The sequence below is a fragment of the Ceratocystis lukuohia genome, assembly GCF_044167205.1.
Source record: "Ceratocystis lukuohia strain C4212 chromosome Unknown Supercontig2_pilon, whole genome shotgun sequence".
NCBI lineage: Eukaryota > Fungi > Ascomycota > Sordariomycetes > Microascales > Ceratocystidaceae > Ceratocystis > Ceratocystis lukuohia.
The window spans coordinates 3,325,511-3,346,277 of NW_027263521.1; the positions used below are offsets into that span (position 1 = coordinate 3,325,511).

At 47.3% G+C, this 20,767-nt stretch overlaps 4 protein-coding genes across 4 annotated transcripts; 2 read left to right on the forward strand and 2 right to left on the reverse strand.

Moving 5' to 3' along the window:
* Positions 1-3,214: 3,214 nt before the first annotated feature.
* On the reverse strand, positions 3,215-3,523 carry HOO65_020829 (uncharacterized protein; the record flags this gene model as incomplete). The annotated part of the gene is made up of 2 exons (XM_071007105.1): positions 3,215-3,291; positions 3,340-3,523. 2 exons carry the CDS (start codon positions 3,521-3,523, stop codon positions 3,215-3,217), a joined length of 261 nt encoding a protein of 86 aa, XP_070861467.1.
* Positions 3,524-12,455: 8,932 nt separating this feature from the next.
* On the forward strand, positions 12,456-13,556 carry HOO65_020830 (uncharacterized protein; the record flags this gene model as incomplete). Its single annotated transcript, XM_071000168.1, has 1 exon — positions 12,456-13,556. The coding sequence occupies one exon, from the start codon at positions 12,456-12,458 to the stop codon at positions 13,554-13,556; it is 1,101 nt and encodes a 366-aa protein (XP_070861468.1).
* Positions 13,557-14,526: 970 nt separating this feature from the next.
* On the forward strand, positions 14,527-15,882 carry HOO65_020831 (Phosphatidate cytidylyltransferase, mitochondrial; the record flags this gene model as incomplete). The annotated part of the gene is made up of 1 exon (XM_071000169.1): positions 14,527-15,882. The coding sequence occupies one exon, from the start codon at positions 14,527-14,529 to the stop codon at positions 15,880-15,882; it is 1,356 nt and encodes a 451-aa protein (XP_070861469.1).
* A 2,632-nt stretch (positions 15,883-18,514) lies between these two features.
* HOO65_020832 (Alpha-1,2-mannosyltransferase alg9) lies at positions 18,515-20,553 on the reverse strand (the record flags this gene model as incomplete). The annotated part of the gene is made up of 4 exons (XM_071006575.1): positions 18,515-19,561; positions 19,628-20,047; positions 20,112-20,367; positions 20,474-20,553. The coding sequence occupies 4 exons, from the start codon at positions 20,551-20,553 to the stop codon at positions 18,515-18,517; spliced, it is 1,803 nt and encodes a 600-aa protein (XP_070861470.1).
* Between the last annotated feature and the right edge of the window lie 214 nt (positions 20,554-20,767).

Genomic DNA, 20,767 nt, shown 5'->3' on the forward strand with positions numbered 1-20,767 from the left:
TGTACCACCAGCGAAAGAAGCCCGGTAAACTTTCCATCAGCAGGATCCAAAAACCAGAGACCAGAGGATGAAAACCTCCGCCCTATCTACCTGCTTTCTTCGCAGATGCTCGCCCACACTATACATTTCAGCTGCCACAGTAGCATGCAGACACCTCCATCAGCAGCACTTCTGTACACACATGCACATGATAAAGGCTCTCCTGCTTCCCCCATCTGATCCTCCGTCTAACAGCTTGCTAGTATCAACTCGTCCTCCCTCCGGCCACCCCTTCTTCCCCGCGTGATTTTTCCCTTTTCCCTTTCCCTCTGTCCCTCCATCTCCTCTACCATAGCATCCATCCTAGCTCGATTCAATGCACGCTCGTGTTGCGCAGCACTTGTTCGGCCGCGCAACGTGCTGCTGTGGTTCCGAGACTAGGACATCTCCGTCACGCTTAGCTTGTTATTGCTCACTTGAAGAAATATGTAAGTGGGTGCAGACCCTAATGTGACAGTAAACCCTAATCGTATTCGTTCTCATTCATCCCTCCTCCGCGTTGTCCTCTTTGGTTATTTTCTTCGTCTTTGACAAGCTCCCACCCGGCGTCTGGTCTATTCTTGGCCTTTTTTTTTTTTTTTTTTTTTTTTTTTTTTAATTCGCCCTCTTCTGTTTCTGCTTCGGCCTTCGCGCTCCACGTCAAAACGTCTAATAAAAAGGTGACCGTTGCTTTCCCTGCTTGGGCGCCTGCCTCGGCGCTTTAACATCCGTATTTTACTTTGTGCCCTTGGCCTGGCCTGTCTTGCCGCCTCAATAAATATAACACCAAGAAGCTTTGGACATTTTAATAGCTTGTGTGTTCCTAGCAAGCAGAGCATGTAACAGGACCAACACTAGGAGTGCCCTGCTCTTTGACCGCGGCCGTGTTGAGTCTCGGCGACGCTCAGGCAGTTTGTTTGTCGTCAAAAGGCATTTATTTGTTTTTTTTTCCGTTCCTTTTTTTCTTTAGAAAGAAGAAAACAAAACAAAAAAAAAAGTCCGCTTTTCGCCCGCTTATGTTTGGTTGTATTGCTGCTATCTGTCGGTCTATATACTAGCTAGCTATATCACCTTTAAGATATGTCGAATCTTCCTTCCTCTGTTCTAGTCTACCTTATACCTCACCCTAGCATGTAGTATGTCCTTGTAGCTTGCTTGTGAGTTGTTGTCAAGCTTTAGTGCTTCGCTCTATGCTTTGTCCTTCTCCCCCCCCCCCCCGACCCTCTCTCTCCTCCTCCTCTCCTCTTCTCTTCTCTCTTCTCTTCTCTCTTCTCTCCCCTCCTTGTCTCTTCTAGTTAGCGACTAGCATTTTTGCCATTTTTGCCTTACATACATACCACATTACAAGGCGCCATCATATCAGGATCAGGACAATCAACTGCCTTACTCTGCAATACCTCTCCATCGAGTCTACATTCACATGCTAGGCTCGCTTGGTTTATTGCCATGACCATCTGACGAAGCTTAGACTTGACAAACCTTTTACAAAGCAAGACAAGCCCTAACAAGCCCCCCTAGCAAGCACTCCCTGCACTCTGTCTGTCTCTCGTTATCCCGCCCTTCACCATCCCCCCTCTCCCGTGTCACTCGCTTGTATCTTTATATCGGACGCTGCGTTATTGAGGCCTTGCCTCGCCTTACTTTTGCCCTGACCTTGGCCTATCTTAGCCTTGTCCTTGGGTCTTTCTTGTCCCCAGCCCGCGTTGCCCAATGAGCTGATTTGATGTGATATGTCTTGTCATCATGTGTGTTTTGTCCGCCCTCAATCGCAGCAAGGTGACTGGTCAAAGCATGGCCTGTCCAACAGTAGCGTCCGCAGCTGTATCAGTAGTAGTAGTAGTAGTAGTAGTAGTATCAACGAACCCCATGGACAACAACTACAGTGGTTTTGCTGCATTTGCGTGCGTGTGCGTAGGTACGTATGTTTGCATGTGTGTGCGTTGTAAATACATGCACAGCGACCACCTACCCGCCTATCTGCCCATACGTGCGCCTAATCACCGAATACACAAGTACATACATATGCCGTGCCTCATCCGTCGGCCACCGCATGCCTTCCAGCCTCATCATGGTCTACTGTGCAAGTCTTTGCCGCTGCCGTGGGATCCACCACCATCAACATCCACTATCAACCCCTCCCCCCCCCCCTCCTCTCTCTTCTCTTCTCTTCTCCTGTCCACTCCATTTCCTTTTCCTTTTCTCCCCGCCTTACCCAGTCTTCCAGTTGCACTGTGTGGTGCAAGCTAGTTTTCTTGCTCAGGCAAATCGAGCGTGTGACCTGTCGAGCAGGAGCAGCGATCAGTACGGCCCAACCAGAGTAGCAAAGAAGGGAGAGAGAGAGTAACATACAAGCCTTCTTTTTTTTTCTGTTTTTCCCTCTTTCTCTTCGCCCTTCCCACCTCTTTCTTTCCAGGCTACCTGCCTGTATCCTGCATCTATCTATACTACCCCTTGCTCTAGTTCTCTTGAATGAGTGTGCGGCCGCAATACCTCGGCTCCAAAGCTACATCCGTAGCATGCAGTATATGTGACCTCCTTCTTTGTGCATTTGCATCTGCAGTCAGTACAAGTTTTAGCATCAATCAGGTGTCTTTGGCTGTGGCTCAGGATCACCCATGTTTAACAAGGCAAGTTAATGCTACTCGTGTTTAGTAGAAGAGCCCATGACGATGGGGCAAAACACAGCAGAAAAAAAAAAAAAAAAAAAAAAAAAAAAAAGTCATATGAAGTACGGGGAGAAAATAAAAAATAAAAAAGGAGATTGAGGCATAGAGCAAGAGCAGAGTAAGGATATAGATGCAAGCAATAAGACACCCCCAAAGCACGGCCCTAGAAGACAGACCGCCTTGCTATACATACAGCATTCGACAGCAACAGCCCTTGAGAACACAAACACGAGCACAAGCACAAACACTGTACGAGACTCTATCTTCTCTTGGATACCTTGTTATTTTTGTTTTTTATACTTTTCTTCCCCACCTCTTTCTTTGGTTCCTATCTTTTTCAGTCAGTGTACCATTGCTCCCCCTGCCTCGTCTAGTCTTTCTCTTACCTAGTCAATAAGCTACATACGTGATGTTGATATACATCCATACATGCGTACTCGGACCAGAGCCAGAGCCAAAACCAGAACCAGCCTTGGTCTTGTTCGTCCCACCTTAGCAAATCGCCATCGCCACTACAAATCTAGTCCAACCTAGCTCAACCCAGCCCAGACAAGCCCAGCCCAGTCCGAGCAGCAAGGAGACAAGAGCCAAAATCCAAAAGGCTCATCTTAAAACGAATAAAAAGAAACCCGAAAAAATAAAGGCAATAGCGTACCAAAGTTGTAATACGGCAGTTCCCCTTCTTTGTTCGCAGCCTGATCCCCCCCTCCCCCCTCTTCCTCTTCCTCTTCCCCTTCCTCTTCCTCTTCTTCTTCTCCATCTCTATCTTCGTCTTCCTCTCCCCCTTCCTCTTCTTCCTTCTCTTCCTCTTCCTCTTCCTCTTCCTCTTTCTCCTTCATTCTCACTTCCCCTTCCCACGATATGACCCGGGCGACGGGGAGAAGACGAGGGGGGAGGGGGTGTAATGTGAAGGGCATTCAAGGGGATGTGAGCCGTTATTGGTAGTGGTTGGCGTTGTCGTTGAGATGCTGTTACAAAAGGAAGATGGGAAGAGCGGCAAAGGAAAGGATAACGGGGCAGGAGAGGCGAGAAATAAGACGTGTGTACGTGTGGCTTGATAGTCGTCATGGGTAGTTCTGTCCTGTCCCTTTCGATCCGCCTCCTCATCTTTCTCAGTCTCTTCATACCCTATTCCTCTCCCTCCCCTTCACTCACATGTCTTCGGGAATTTTTTCCACCCATCACCGAATTACACGGTCCCCCCAAGTTTTGTTCCACACCAAGTGCGCTAGCTAACTTGGTCATGCTCTTGTGCGCTGCATCTCTGGCGCTCAATTTTGTGCCTGTTGGCCATTGCTATGTTTATTCTCTTCATCCTCCTGTTAGTCGGTCGGAGAATTGGCCGGCCCTGCTCTCTCGCCCTTGCTCTCCCACTCCACTCACGCTTTCTCTCTGTTCGTTCTGTCTTACCCTGCTTTACCCTATACTGTTCCTGTTCCCCCCCGTGCATATACGTAGATCCTTCTTAATCAAGTCTCTTGCCATTGTGTTTGCGGCTTCTTCACAGCGGCATCTTGACAAGATACAGCGATACAAGACATCATGTAAAACACTGATCTTATCCATTCTTTGATTTGTGCTAGGTACGTATATCATGTGTGCATTTCGTGGTTGTACTATTGCTGTATATCGTGCTGTTGTGCAGCGCGTGCACAGGCATGAACAGCCGACCCTACAGGGCTTTGCTCGACAAAAATGGCAAGCATGGCCAACCCTCGCACCTGATTTTGTTCTAGACTTATTTGGCGTCTCTTTTTATTTTATTGTCTCTTTTTCTTTCTCGTCTCTGCTGCTGTCTGTCCGGCCGGTTTTGTGCGTGTGATTTGCACGTTGATTTATAATTTGTCTCTTATTGACTGAAGAAAAAAATAACCTCGGAACAGAACAAAACAGAAGAAAATAGAAAAGGAAGAAAGAAGAAAGAAAAGCGCTTCTACTTCTAGCCTTATTCTTCTATGTTCTTTTTGGGTGTCAATCGCAATTATTCGCGAAAAATAAAAAATAAATAAAGCCCGAGTTTTTAATAATTTCTATTTAATTCCTGCTATTATTGCGCCTAGTTAATTCCTAATCAATAATCCTTCTTCTGTTATAAGCAAGCTCTCTCTGCCCCCGCCCTTCCCCTAAACCCTAACGACTGGATCAAGTCATCTCATGTCCATCTCATCTCTTGCAGCCTTGCAAATAACCTTCATCACAATCTTCATTATCCTCCCCACCCACAGCCAGCTTCACTCCCATGCCCTCTTTCTAAGCCACAACCAGTACCAGACAGGCCTCGCCCTGCCCCTCGCCTGTCTCGTTGTTTGTTGTTATCAACGTCAATCATATCCCCAATTGAGCCGGCGCCATCCAAACTTTATTCTCCTCCCCTCTTCCCGTCATCATCGTTGTCTCTCCCACCCCTTCTTCTTCTTCGCTTATTGCATGTTTAAGCAAGCAAGAAAACAGGTTGTAGGCTGTCTTTGAGAATGAAGCGAGGGCACGGGAAGAGGGCGAAGCAGACCAAAAAGACCAAGACGGCCAGGCCAGGAAGATAGCACGTGAAAATTAAGACAAGATAGCGGCGGCGGTGGTGGCGGCAAACTTCACACAACAGGAGAAAAAGAAACGTTGGGATAAAATGCAAAAAGTTGGCAATGCTAGAACATAAATGTCCATCTAGACGAAAGGGAAAAAGAAAACACGAAGTAAGCAAGATTCATAGCCACGTTTTGTTCTCTTTTCTTGATTTCCTGGATCTTTTTTTTTTTATATTTTTTTTCTTTTTTCTTTGGCCTTTTTTATTTTTATTTTTTTTCTCCATCTGCCATGATACCTTTACACCGTCTCTCTTAAACCTCCTCTTTATCTTTTTTTTTTCTCTCTCTTGCCCCTTCTTCTCCTAAAAGGAAAAGATAAAACAAAAAGAAAAAAACGAAAAAGACAAAAAGGCAAAAAAGACCTTGCATTGTGTCGCAGGTCTGCCGTTTTGTTTAGTCTACCGTACCGGAACCGCTGCCGTTACACCCCGCCCGTTAACGTCTCCATCAGAAAAACAACCCCAAAGCCAAGTCAAACCAATAATTCACAAGTTCCTATTCTTTTTCTTCCCTCTACTAGTCTTGCCCTCTCTCTCCCCCCTTGCTCTTCCTTCTTCTCTCTTTTCTTCTCCTTGTCTCCCTGTCACATCATACCATGTTCTTGCAGTATGCAGCTCCTGCAACCGCTGGCTGATGTCGTTTTCCCTTTTCATGATAAGGCTCTGAAAACGTTTGTCTGTTGACACAACTCGCTCCTCTCTTTAGCCCCGTAGTTTTCACACTCGCCTTTCTTTCTGTCTGCACTCCCCCCCCCCTAAACGCTTTCGCGCCTCAACTTACGATTATGCGCAGTTTTCCCAATCATTCCTCTCATGTCAACCAACCCTACCAACAATACAACAATACAACATTTGCTTTTATTTTCCGGTTCTGCCAGAACCTTGCTTACCTCTAGGGTCGAGGGGGGCCACAAGAGAAAGCTTTGACCTCTTTTTTTTTTTTTTTTCGTTTCCCCCTCTTTTTCTCGCTCGCTCTTTTCCTCATCCTCTTCCCCTTCTTCGTAGCATCTAGCTTCTGGCTTGCCCAACTCTGTCTCTTGTTAAAGAGGCGAACAGCGCAAGCACAGCAACAAATCTTTTTTTTTTTCTTTTCTTTTTTTTTTTTTTTTTTTTACCTTTCTTCCAAAAAAAAAGACCCCCTTCTCATACCCATCAAATCCATGCGCACTAGCCTCCGATATTGCTACGTTTAGATATCTCTCTGAATCTGAAGTACCTCCAAAGGCTTCATAACACTGAACGGGGGAGCCCGGAAACGATGGGTTACCTCTTTTGAACATGATCCGGTTCCAGTTTTCTTCATTTATTTAGTATTATTCCTTTCACAAGACTGCGTAGCTTTTCAGCCTGGCCAAGAAATGTAAGATGGAGGGGGTTAAGAGGCGAAGAGGCGAAGGGGTGTACGAGCAAGAGAGATTGTCTCCTCTCCCCTCCATTCCCTTTGTCTCTGCACCTGTCCGGACGGAGATTCACAACTTAGCCAGGATCTCTCATCATATACCAGATAGTAGCTTGCCGATATTTGAAAGTTGCCTGTTCGGTAGCTGAAGATATCAATGGAAGTTGCACTGCTCTAATAGGGAATCAAAAGAACGACAATCGGCATTAGCTACCTTTCGGGCTCATTACCCGAAAGGGAATCACGAGGTTTCACTGCTGCTTCGCGTCGTGAGATTTAGCTCGTTCATTGAAAGCGGCCATGCTTAATATTTCTTCCTGGCTGGGATTCTACTCAACATCGCGGTGGCTGAATGCTCGCCAGACTGTTTGTTCCCCAGGCAAGCAAATGAAGAACTTGAAACTCCCAAGAAGGGGGCGGGGAGGGGGTGTGGTAGCTACGCCTTAGAAGCCATGCCTTTTCAATTAGGAGAAATGCTATGGCTTTCAACTAGAGGGGGCAGGGAGGCGATGGTGGGTTCCTTTTTTACTCATCATGCTAGATTCCAATATATATGCACGATATCAGAATGGCATCCCGCCTTCAAGAGCAGCTGTAGCATGTTCATGTATGCCAATAAAACAAAAAATGAAGCACGTGCACGCAAGTAGAGCAAAGAAAAAACAAATTATGAGAAAACTCCAGTCTTTCTGCTGTGCATGTTTATGTTTACCCCCAACGCCATTCCCACTGCCTTTGTTTCGAAACAAAAGTCAAGCCCACTAGCGAGAGGACTGTTGGAGAGAGACAGAAAGAGAGAGTGTACAATCCGCAATTTAGCCCACCTGGGAATTAAAATGCGTCTTTTGGGTGTTATAAGTGCATGTTTATTCCGGGGTTGACAAGCAAGACAGCTTCCAGCGGAAAAAAAAAATAAGCCACTTAGAATACTCTTAGAGATAGCAAGAGATCGACGGAACATGAGATGAAAAACATGTCAGAGCTTCTCTGGCATTTGCCTGGCTGGGTTGGCAGACTCTGATGTCTGATTTGGATAAGGGACAGACAAAACAGGATAGGGGAGGGGGGAAGGGCTTCAAGTCGAAAATCTCACAACGTATTGGGAAGTGTTATTATGAGACATGGGCACATCTAAACAAAGCCCCCCGGGTCAAAATTAGTAGCAGCTCACTACAAATCCTGAAAATGTTCTCCTTACTGGAAATGATGTGTCTAATTAGGACAACAAATATGGGAAATCAGATGCTCAATCCACCCAGGTTTGGGCTGCTTCGGATGCACGGGACTAGGACTGGGACTCCCATAATCTGTCCCCCAAGTCTAGCCTGGCTTTCAATGATAATGGTAGGGCCAAGGCTGACGTGAGATTGTTAGTGAGGGGGAAGCGGGTCATGGCGTAAGAGGAGGAGAAGGACAAGGAGAAGAGAAAGGCGAGGAAAAGAAAACAAAAATAAAAATTAAAAAAAAGTACCATAATATTTATCTCCGGGTCCGGTGGCCTAGGATCGAGGTGGATGGCATAGCAAAGGAAAAGGAGTGCAAATTGAGGCAATTCCTGGAAGCATCCGGTTTGATTGCAGCTCATCGCTGGTTGAGAAGCGGAGCAGAGGTGATTTAATGGTTAGCCCTGAGTCAATGCATTGTTAGAGTTTCTAGTGCCGTTTTTAGTGCATGAATAAACTTTTAGTAAACATTTTAGTGTGCGGCTAGGTTGTGTCTGTGGTTATCAATGTGTAACAGGGCAAAAGTTGCACACACGTGCATACATGCATGTGTAATACAATACTACTTACTCAACAACTACATCTATCCAAAGCTAGCAGCACGAAACTCTCTGTATTGCACTTGCAGAAAGGAGTTCTAGAAGCATAAATAGCAAGTAGAAGATCTCTTGGAAATTTGTGCAGCGCTTTTCATATCAAGGATGCTTGAATGAGTGCGCAGAGAATCTGTCGCCTATCAGATCATCTCATCTCAAGCCACTGAAAAAAAAAAAAATAGAAAAAAAAAATGAGAATGAAAATGGCCTATGCGTAGGGTAGAGAGGCTTACTAGAAGCTTCCCTGTCAGTGTTTATAGCCTGGGATCTTCATGTTACTTCGGACTTATATTCTCCGAGAAGCAGAGAGAAGGAAGGGGTAGGGAAGGTCAGAAGAATGAGAAACTAAGGGTTTTCATTTGCTCTGTGCGCGTCGTGGTTGAAATGGCGAAAAAGGAATTGCCCCCGGATGTCTTGAAAGCAGTGTCGTGTCTCGAAACGATCCATGCCTCTTACAGCCTGAGTTAACTTGACGCCCCGTGACATTGGAAAAAAAAATACTAAACGGCTTGGGGCGGCAGTGCAAGGGAATAACAGAAAATGCACCAAAGTCACCAAAAAAGAGGAAAGGAAGAACAAACGCATACACATGTCTCCTTGGCATAGAAAGACCCTGACCTCCACATGGCCAAGATTAGTATCAATGCTGCTTTAGATGGTTTGTTATGACCAAGGGGCAGCTTGCCTCTAGATAGAAGAGGCCCTTTTAGCATTCGGTACTAAAGCCGATTATATATGTGTATGGATGGATGTAGTAAACCAAGGCGTGTTCTTGACCGCCAGTTTGCGGGGATATCAGAGGGCAAAGGCCATTGCTGAGGTGACTGCCGGCCTCTACGGACATGGCAAGCAGATTGACAGAAACTTCCGGAGTGGAGCTTTGATCCCTTAGGTAGGAGCACTGTTATTGTTAACAAAGCTGTAGCGAGTTATGTGCTATGCATTGTGTACACGGTTATGGGCGTGCATACGTACCTTGGTCGTGCCCCTTGATTAATGCGACCTTGTAGTATGCATCCTTCTCCTGGACCAAGCAAGTAATGGTACTTTGAACACGAGAATAGAATAAGTCGAGGATGAGGGCGGCGGCAAAGAGCAGCACATGGAGATGGCCAAGAAGATGAAGAGGTCGGTGATTCGCGGTTTGGATGAGTTGGCGAGGGAAGAGAGGAAAAAAAAAAAGGAAATATGCACTATCTATTCAACAAGGAACATTGGATAGGAAGGACATTTATGTGGTGAGAACAGTAGTTGCCTATATTACGGGCGTCTGTTTGTAGGGCATAACCTAAAGAGGGCTGGGGGCTCCGGCCGCACAAAGCCCAAGCTCTTTCCCATATCCCATTGCCCGGAGTATCTCTGGCAGCATAATTCACAAGTACCTCAGTCACACAGTCAACCCAAACCCGTCTCCCTCCTTCCCTCCCTTACTAGACAGCTAGGACAGTATGCTACAAGTTAAAGTGATGACAGTGACAGGCTTGTTGCAAGTTGGAACTGATTTAAGCAGCAAAACACTCTCATACAATAGGGTGGCTGACGCAAACCTGCTCAGACGTTTGCTTACAAAGGCGACGCCCGCAACGTGCATTTTCTTACTTGTCGGTAGAGTGTCTTTTTCATGCACGTCTCAATTTTCCGACGCTTAAAATTTTCGTTTGGACTACACACGACAAAAAGCCCCGAGCTTAAATTGTGCTAGCTCACTACTAAAGCAGTAAAAAGAAGCTGCATGAAACGCAAAGTCGAGCTAAGAATTGCAACTTCGTTAGTATACTACTCTGCACAGATGCACAGAACTTGGGGCATGGTACTTTGACTGTGTACATACACATAACTGCATGGGGCCTGTAAAACCGAGTGCACTACCAGAATCAGAAACAAAGTAGTAGCAACAAGGACACCATCTCTGGGGTTGTTTTCTTTTTTGCTTAATTGAGGCGTCGCATTGCTAACCCTGGCATGTTTTCCCTTTGTCGGTGTAGGTAGTATTCAACGGTCCGATAGGGTGACTGAGCCAAATTTAGTCTAGGAGACGTTAGACTTGGCTTGTTTGTGTGTCGTTTATTCTGTCGCTTGTCATGCACAAGCTCGTATCACTGCCACCGCAAAGCCCCGGTATCAGAAACGGAGGGTGTAGAGAGTGCTAGAGGGCACTGTAGAGAGGACATTACAGGACGACACTAGGGGACATTAGCGCACTGTTGCCAAAGCCAAATGCGCCGAGGCCCCTTCCGTGTCTACCGACAATCCAAGTATCGACGTCAAGCTAGAAGAAGCAAAAGAGTGTGGAAACGCATGATGAGAGGCTAGGTGGAAAATGTAGATGGTCAAAGAGGGGACTCACATGTGGAAAGAGTAAGAGAGTGGCGATACAAATGACAGAGAGATAGGGAGAGGGAGAAAGAGAGGGGAGGGGAGAGGGGAGAGGGGAGAGGGGGGGAGAAGGAGGGTAGCTAAGAGGCTATGAACAACAAGGTAACAAGCAGGGCGACAAGTGCGTGCACAATAGGAGCGAGGATGGCTCTGTGCTGAAAGGTACCACTGCCCATGGAGAAATTTTCAGTGCAAATTCAAGATGCCTACCTACATGCTCAGCCAAACACAAGTCCTCAGGATCGTGGCAAATGACAGTGACCAGATTGGTTGCATTGGAGACTCGAGATAAGCAGGGTAATATGAGAGTGGCGGGAGAAAATGAAGTATTCAGGGTGTATCTGTATATATCCCTTGAGTGTCTGTACAGCACACCCACCCGCTCGAGCCTGTATGTACATGTACGTACATGTTCTTCCGACACAACTTGCACATCAACGAGCCAACAGTTCTCCACCACCAAAGCGTTTATTGGTTCATTGACACACGGTACACGCAGGCCCCATAGCCGTTTGGTTGAAAGTGTGACTGTTGGTAGGAAGGTGCATATACGCTTCTGCATGATTATTAAGGCCTACGCTGTCCCCAAGCCTACGATGCCGCTCCTCCATGTATTAGTTTCATGTACTGTGTACTTGGCCGCTGCATATATTGCTTGTAGCCTGTGCTTGCTGCTATGCTTGCTTTTGCTTGGGGCGACTGTGATGGGAGGGATCTTGAATAGTGAGACACGGCTCAGTGTAGACGACTCTAGACTCGAGGCATGCTGAACTCGGCCACCTATTGCTACTCTAGCCTCGGCTACGCATGTATCTCTGTGTCTGTATTTGTAGAGATATGTGTACTATTTGTTGCTACGTGCTGCTGAATTATGGCAGACTAGTTGCACGATCTTCCAGTACAAGAAACTTTAAGCTGAGTCATCTCTTGGTCATTTGTGCACCGACAGATCTTTTTCCTAGCGTGCTTATGCAACGATAATTTGGTTCATGTACCCAACAGAGGCGTTTGGAGACATTGAATCAGCTGTAGAGGAAAAAAAAGGCCTAGCGTTATGCTATGCTACGCCTATACCATAGTGAGCTGGCTGTAGACCGTAGAGTGAATAGGTCAAGCATGATCCGCGAAGACTTGTGAGAGATTAACGGGGAAGTGCTGGGAGTAGCAGAGCTTTACTGCAATTGTTGCTCTTGGTTAGAGGAGAGGGGATGCCCCCGTGCTCCTAGATCAGCGTCTTGACCACTCTTTATAAAGCGCTTGCATCATTGAAGCTGATAGGAAACTAGCTGTATCTGTCTATTAAAAGATGTAGTTTTTGTCGTTCTCAGATCGGGTCCAGTCAACCAAATTGATACTGCGTGACGGCCATCGCCATGTCTAGCTTTTTGGGTAACTGCCTAGTTGCGGGCAAGGCCAGGACAAGGCTGAGATTGACGCAAAGAGCAGGATAGGACTATGAAGCTACTAATCGGGTTTGTATCGCTAATGTTTCCGCGTTGATACTCTAACTATCGCCAAATTCTTGTTCCTATCATCGGTGAGCTATCCGTTTTAACACAACTCCTGCCTGAGAGAAGCAAGTTAACACTTTTCAGTATGCCTACCTATAGACCACCTCTTCTTCCTGCTGCCATGACTCCTTCGAAAAGCCGCGAGTGCAGTTGCGCGTCAACGCCTAGCTCCTCAACACCTCTCCTAGCCCCTCCCGACTCCTCCAAAAGAGCACCAAACTGTCGCTGCCCCTCGCCAAATCAAACAGCCGATGGCAAGAGACAAGACAGCGCTGCGCTGAAGTCATCATCCAATATGGTTTTCCCTCAAGCCAGTTCACAATCCGAGACCTACAAGGCTACTACCGAAGCGAGCAGTTCCAAATCTCCACAAGAACCTACCGATAGCGGCGACGAAACCCATCGGCTTCTGTCTGATTGTGAATGGCGAGTTATCGCCGAGAGTGTCGGAGCCCTAACAAGCGGGGAGGACGCCAAGTTGGTTCACGCCAGCCAAAGTCTGTGGCCGTCCCGCGGCATGCCACCAGGCCTTTACCGCGACATTGTCTTTTTGAGAGCAAAATACTTTTACCTATACCATGCCATAATCACCATTCAATGGGCCGGCATGGTTCTACAGCTGTTCCTTGGCGCGTCACTGACGGCGATTGGCTCTATGAGCATCGATGATAGCACTACAATTACGTCTCTCGCGGGTGCCAACACGGTCATTGCTGGCATTTTGGCTCTTATTCACAATAGTGGACTTCCTGATCGCTACCACAACGATCGCGCCGAATTTGTCCGCGTCGAAGATCATATCCGCAAGATTCTAGAAGGCGGAGTTGTTGAGCAGAATCTGACGACGCAGGATATCATTGCAAACTGTTTTGAGATGTACAAAAAAGCCAAGGAAGCCGTTTTTGTCGACAGTCCGGGATATTCCGGAAGTCCGTTTGGACATCCAACCAACAACACGCCAAGGTATATGACGTTTGTGCCTCGTGCTATGGCGCCGTTGACTACTCCTCCCAAGCCGATAGAGATTCAGACAGAGGTCCTATCCCACCACCATACTAAAAGCCCAACGCGCCTACTAAATACAAAGGGAACTCGTACTATAGGGCCGTCACCAGATGCAGGCCCTACACCTACGCAACATGCAAGAGAGGACAAACGGGTCCGGGAAGCTGCGCTATTGATCTAAGTTAATTTTCAGGTGGAGGGCGCTCAGGACAGGCAGAAAAGTACGAAGAGAGTGCAAGGCTGGTTATTGATGCAGTGCATGGCTAAAGAATATGATTTATGAATATCTTTATGAGTATCAATACAAAACATGGTAATACAAGCATCTTGTCACTCCGCCACACTTTGCGGCACGTGGCTGAGAATGTACAAAGGAAGGCTGTGTGGCGTTCTGCATTCCTCTCATCCTCCCTTCCTAGAGAAAGCTCTCATCTTTTTTGCTAGGGTAAAAGGTAGAACTCCACTAGTTCGGGAAGCTTCAACTTGCTCTTTCCTCCTACTTGCTCTTTTTTAACGTGGCTCCACCTTGACAAACGCCTAGAAAAAGCTGTGATCAAGAACTTTGCAATTCAATTCCTTTTCCCACCTTTCTATTGTGACTTCATTTTTGGTGTGAAAGCGCGCAATTTTGTTGTCGCATCATCAAGTGCCAAAGAATGCGTGGCATTGACTGACGGGAAGCTCTCTTTTTTTTCTTTCTTATTTTCCTTGTGACTTGACTACAGCCTCGGCCTTGTCTCTTACCAACTGCCATTTCGCTGTAATTTACAATTGCCATCCCCCGCCATGGCTTTATCTCGTAGAGTTTCGGTAAGCCAGTCTGCTTCTGTCAGAAGAGCTTCTGCCTCTGTTTGTCTGTGCTTTGGCCTATGCTCGTGCTTGAGTTACTACTAGCTTTGTTTGGCTCCCTTGTGTGTCTAAGCTAACCTAGTCCATGTTTCCCCTAGAGTTACCACTACTCCCGGTTGCCAAATCCCGCGAGTATGAGGATATGTATAGCACGGTCTCGGATCCAGTCATGGGCCGTGTCCCGGGAAATACGATGTACCCGCTCATATGGCACCGACCCGACTAGCCGGCCAGCTCCATCCAACGGCGCGGACCTTGAAAAATCCCTGCAGTATGCCGTGGCTGGTGCGGGGGCTACCAAGATGAAGGCTGTTGACTGGGAAGACTATAAGTACTCTGATGTGCGCAAGTTTGATGACTTGCCGGCTCGCGGCTTTGGCTGGAACCAACACATGATCATCAACGCCGAACTGCGAGAGGCTCTTACCATGATGCTTCGCCAGTTCAAAGCTCCAATCATGTACTGTTTTGCCTACGGCTCCGGTGTTTTTGCACAATCTAGCTCTGTCTCCAACATATCTGAAGATGAGTTTCGTGCTGTTCACCCCAAAGCTCCCGAGGCCTTGAAGCAGACTCAAAAGTCGAACCCTAAAATGATTGACTTCATTTTTGGCGTGACCCATCCACAGCACTGGCATTCTCTCAACATGAAACAACATCCTGAGCATTACTCTGGCCTAGCCAAATTTGGCTCAGGTCTAGTAACGTCAGTGCAGGAAAATCTTGGGGCGGGCGTGTACTTCAATCCATATGTTGTGGTCAATGGTATGTTGATTAAGTATGGTGTTACTAGTATCTCTAATCTGTGCAAGGATCTCTCCACATGGGAAAACATGTACCTAGCCGGCCGTCTGCATAAGCCTGTTAAGATTCTGCGCGACAACGCCAGTGTCCGCATAGCGAACCAGCAAAACCTTATGGCTGCCGTGCGGGCTAGCTTGCTTCTTTTGCCTGAGAACTTTACTGAGCAAGAACTATTCAACACCATTGCTGGCCTGAGCTACCTAGGGGACCCGCGCATGGCGCTACCTACTGAAAACAAGGGCAAAGTCAAGAACATTGTCTCTAACAACCTCGTCAACTTCCGCCGCTTGTATCTTCCGCTCATCAATAACCTGCCCAACATCGACTACAAGGCAGGCTCTAGCTCTACTAGCGGACTCGAGGTCAGCGATTGGGCCTGGCTCGAAAGCACCGAGAACCGTTCTCTCTCCCAGGACATGGACCCTGTTCGCCGAGCCAATATGGTCCGTCGGCTTCCCTCCAGTTTCCGTGGCCGCCTATATTTCCAGTATCAAAAGCAGTTCGGCATGACACGTGCTGAGTTTAACCAATTGATGGAGGACTCGTCCGACAATACGCCGGCCGGTATTAAGCGGCCGCAGGGTAGCGACTTTGACATGCGCATTGCTCAGGACAATCCAGCGAATTTAAACAGGACTGTGCGCGACACTATAGTGCAGACTATCAAGTGGCCCAGCACAACGCAGAGTGCCAAAGGCCTGTTAACAGCTGGCTTTGCACGTACTATTAGATACATGAGCGAGAAGATGGCGAGGTATCGTGAAGGCAAGGCACAGAAGAATGGGGCTACTACTACTGTTGCTACTGACTCGAGGTCCCTGGGGGAGCGGTCAAGTAGTAATGAAAAAAACTGACCCGACTACATTAGATGAAAGGAAGCAATAGGAGCGATAGAAAGAGAACAACACAAGCGATGGGTCCTTTTTGCGGCTGACAACATAGCGGTAGGTTGCATCTTTTTAGGGGTATAGATTAATGGACTACATCACATCAGCGGCATCATGCCGCAAACACTAGGCTTCTTTTTTGCCGTCTGCCTAGCTTCTCTTCCGATTTTTATCGGCATTAGCTCCGTTCTAGACACGCTAGTACGTCATACTTGAAGCTTTAGCTTGAGCTTTTGCAAACTTGGAGATGCTGCTTTTGGCAATTTCGACTGCTCTGGGGTCTCTTTTTCTTTTTCTTTTTTTCCCTTTTCCTCATTTTTCTGCTTGCATTCGCGTTCACGGGAGTTTACTTTGCTCGTAGCTTTGGTGTAGCTTTTTTCTTCTTCTCATGAATGTACTTTCTCCTCTACCTCACCGACCACGCACCCAAGTTCTCTAGTCTCCACAGCAAGCCCCTCTCTCTTCGTTCCAATCTCCAAAATACGCTATGGACACCCGCTCTTCTACCAGCTCCATGCTCTCGGCTCCCAGCGTCGTTGAGCTAAATCTAATTCCACAAGGCCCATCTCTCGCACACCACCGGCTTGCACGTTGGTTGTACTGTCTTGTGCGGCACGATGAGGAAGACACACGCGAGTTTGTCTGGTGCCAGCCGTGCCATAGGCGCTTGCACCCGCGATTTCAACTCCTCCTACGCTGGGCTGGGCTGTCGTGCGAGATGACCATGCTAGGCTGTGGGATATATATGGCTCAGCTGTTCCATTGGAACATGGTACTGACCTTGGTTGTGGTTTGTTTTCCCCTGGCTTTCAGAATTGCCATTGCCCTGTTCTTGTTTTCGTCAAGATGGCAATGTCCCGCCGTTTTATTGAACATACTAACTCTCCTACTCACGTCAATCTACAGTCTGTTGCCGCTATTCCTTGCAGTTTCTGGGAGCTCATATGCCTCTCATCCCTCCAAATTCCGCGCTTTCAAATATGGGGTCTGGCAGTCTACGAAACCTCTATTCTAATGTTAGTCCAAATATTTGCCTGTGGGCACTGCCTAACCCAAGCCATGGTGCCCAGTATGGCCGACTCTCAAATACTAGATTACAGCGCTTGTCGGCCATATATGGTAGGCTACTCAGTGCTCGCCATGCTAGCAGTTTTGATGCGTCTCGGCTGCTGCCTGCTTGCTTTTGGGTTGATCTCGATGATTCAACCTAGGTGAGCAGGTGTTGGGTTATTTGAATGATTTTAGTTGTCATGCAGTTAGTTAATTAACCCTAAATACACTCGATTTGGAGTTACACCCAGGGGGTAACACAGGCCGTAATCGTAGCGTATTATAGTTAATTAAGTCACATTTCCAGTAGACTCTAATAGCCGCTTAGGGCTGCTTTTCGCTTATTATGGAGCGCGCGTCTAGGGGAGAGCGGCTATTTGATCATGGCATTAGATGAAGATCTTGATTTGATTCTATTGTATCATCTAACGAAGGGTTCTGCAGCTACTAAGGCTCTCCATTGCGTGTATCTCGGGAGGTTATTTTGACTGAGACATGCTGAGAAACAAGTTGCGCTAGCTCCGTACAAAAGCTAGACCTCATGTATATATATATATAAGGACAACCTTTCTCTACGATAACTGGCGTTGGCCGCTCTTCCTGAAGCCTGCATTGCTTTGCTTCATACAATATCCTTTGCCTTCATCTACAGTCTCTGCCTGAAATCTTGTCTAGGCCACTATCTGTTCTTTGTTTGGTCTCTGGGTCGACGCCAACATAACAACGATGCTATTCTAAATCACAACTATACTCCTAGATGACGATTTACACCAGCCATTCCTCCATATTACGTGGGAATATCCCTATGGCTTTCCCACAGCGTGAAAATCCCAACAGTAAGGCTAGATTAGTTTGCCGGGGGTCGCTTATCTTGAAAAAAAAAACTATCTTTCCGTTCTACGTTACGTCGAAGCTCATGCTTTTACTGGAAACCACGAATCCGGCATGTCAATTGCACTCCATGTAACTGTAGGATATACTCGGTACTGCCTATCCACGGATTTATCTTGATGGTCCTGAGGATATTCATCTACGTGTTGACCCTATACATTGGTCCAGGTTTTGTAGGGCTCGCACTCAAGATGACGTTTAATCCACAGAGTTCTCAGGCCCTAGGTCTTGGTGCTTCGCTCACGACGACTCTGCTCGGAAGCAAGTGCTTGCACCGAAATCAGCAGGTAAGAGAGACCAAGGTATTCTATTTAGGTGACCTCTTGATCGAAGGTCTTGAGTGGCTCATGACAACAGCCTAGGCAAAAAATGGCCTTGACACCTAGACTAAAGCAATAATTAGGTATGTATTTTTCTATGGCCGTCTTTGGGCATCCTCAACATTCTATCCTTAACCGGGACTTTGCATCATGTAAATTAGCGGTGCCAACTATGGCCGTCATACATTTACCACCATTAGACAGCCTTTTTGATTGAAATTAGGACTAATTGTTGTACAAACCCACCATATTCTTATCTGCTTTGGTATATATATCTTAGCTAGCTATGTTGCCGTAGTCATGTTTAATTACCTTTTTTCTCTGTCTTCGATGCAGACCTAGTTCTTGCGACGAAGAAGACAGTGTTCGCCCCATTTTCTACGGTAATTATCCGGCACAAAGCTCAGGTCGGGGACGTATAGAATTCGTGCAAGCGGGTGTGTGCGTGCAGTGTCAAGAAATGGCTCACATGTGACGACCTCCCAGTTCTCCTTATCGGAGACATAATTAGGCTCCAGAGGTGGCAGCGGGTCGGTGTTAAGTGGGTAGTGTGTGTCAACCAGGAACCCACAGGCCTTGATATCTGTGTACTTGGAGGGATCTTCTTGATTCAAGTCATTGAAGCCGCTGGTAGGCATCCACGTAGGCCACATGCCAAAGCCAACATCAGCCTCAGAAAACTCTCCAGGCAACAGGCCGCGGAACTCGGAGCGGACGAACTTAGGTCGCATGTTGCGCGGAAGGAAGTAGGACGATGGGAAACGATACCATTCCTTGGCAAAGCAGACAAATTCTCCAGGCTGGCCGATGCCTTCGTTGTGAAGAGCACCAGTGCCAAGTGGTGCGTAGATTTCCATGGGAGCTGCGTAGGCGCTGTATATGCCGTAGATACGCATGACGCTCATGTTGATGGAGAGCAAGAAGACAGCCACAACTCCTAAAGCCTTGATCTTGGCTGGGATCAAAGCGAATATGCCCTTGGGGTTTCCAGAGATAGAGAGCACCATGTGAGTAGTCATGGCAGCATTGAGAACAAGGAGCGGATAAGCAGGATACATAAAACGCTCCTCCTTGTGGGGCTGCAGAGTAAAAATCCCCAGCCACATGTAAAAGGGAGTCATGAAAACCAGAGTCCGCAGGCCGCTTTGAACACCGCCAACCGAAGGCCAGAAAAGTTTGTGGAGGGCAAACACGGGGAAACAAGCCAGGGCAAGAACAAACCAAACATTGAAGTTCAACAGCAGGTTCTTGACGTAAAAGTTCCATGGCTCAGTGCCATACAAGTCGGGGCCACCAGAAGACGAGAAGATATTGTACTTGACAATGTTCCACGGCAAAACAAACAGCTCGCGATAAAAGAACCAGTTTATGGAGGTATCAAGTCCCTATAGCATCAGGTGTTAGTGACACAAGTGCTCACAAAACATGGCAGTAGCTATAGGATAACTTACAACAAGCAAGACAGTAGAAACAGCACCACGAACTAGGCGAAGGAAGGTTTGGTAAATCTCCGCCTGGCTAGAAATGACAGCTAGAATAAGCTCTTCAGCAATGAAAGGTACCATTAGCGCATATGCAAAGGGCCAACCAAAAACGGCACCTATGGCGAACCAAAACATTCCCTGGGACGTGTGCAAACCACCCCGCCAGTTCATGAACGAGTTGGTGCCCAAGATAGTCATGTACATGGCGAAGCTGCTCGGCAAAAATGCCGTCGCGGCATGAAAGTAGCCGGGAGAAAATACGGAGGCGATCACGTATATAATTCCCACACGGCCATTGAGTGTAAGCGTAATAGTACGGTAGAAGATTGTCTGAGTCAAGGCATAAACGAAGCACAAGGCATAGCGGACAAAGTAGAATTCGGCGACCTAAAAGTTCAGGGATATTAGAGCTTCGTTTTGTTCATCTATAGCTGAAGCCGGCCAATCCTACCTTGGTGGGGAAAGGCATGATGCGACGGAAGTTGGACACAATAGTGTGCATAGAGATATAGCCCCAGTCACGGATGGCAAACTCGGGTGAGTACTCCCAGGTCTGTAAGCCATAGCCATGCGAGAGATAGTGAGCAGGCTCCCAGTAATTGAAGGTCTCATCACAGTCGGCAATCGGCGAGTAGAGGGCTGAGACGGCAGCGGAGGCGAGGAAGAAGTAGAATGCGCTGATGGGCTTAATGGGGAAGGGGCTTGGTCTGCAGAGGAGGAGGGACAGTGGGTATTAGCGATTAAGATCTTGTACGTGGCTAGTTTGTTTTGTTTCCGGCTGCTAGAACCTTCAATTCCTCGAGTATAACACACATCTTTTTCTTCTTCGCATGATGCGCATCTGGATGCACGTATTCCCGCTTGACGGGATTTGGAGTGGCTGGGTTTGTCATTCTTCTGTGATAATATTGACGAGACCAATTTTGGGCGACGATTGGACCGATCTGATGAAAAGGGCGAGATATCAGAGCGGAAATCTCGCGATGTCAGCCAACAGAAATACAGAAGGAGCTGACCAGAAGATCTTGTTGAGAACAAAGTTGGTTGAGGTGAAGCTGGCAATCAAATGCTCACGGGAGGGGTGGCGATAGTGCAAAATGGGCAAGC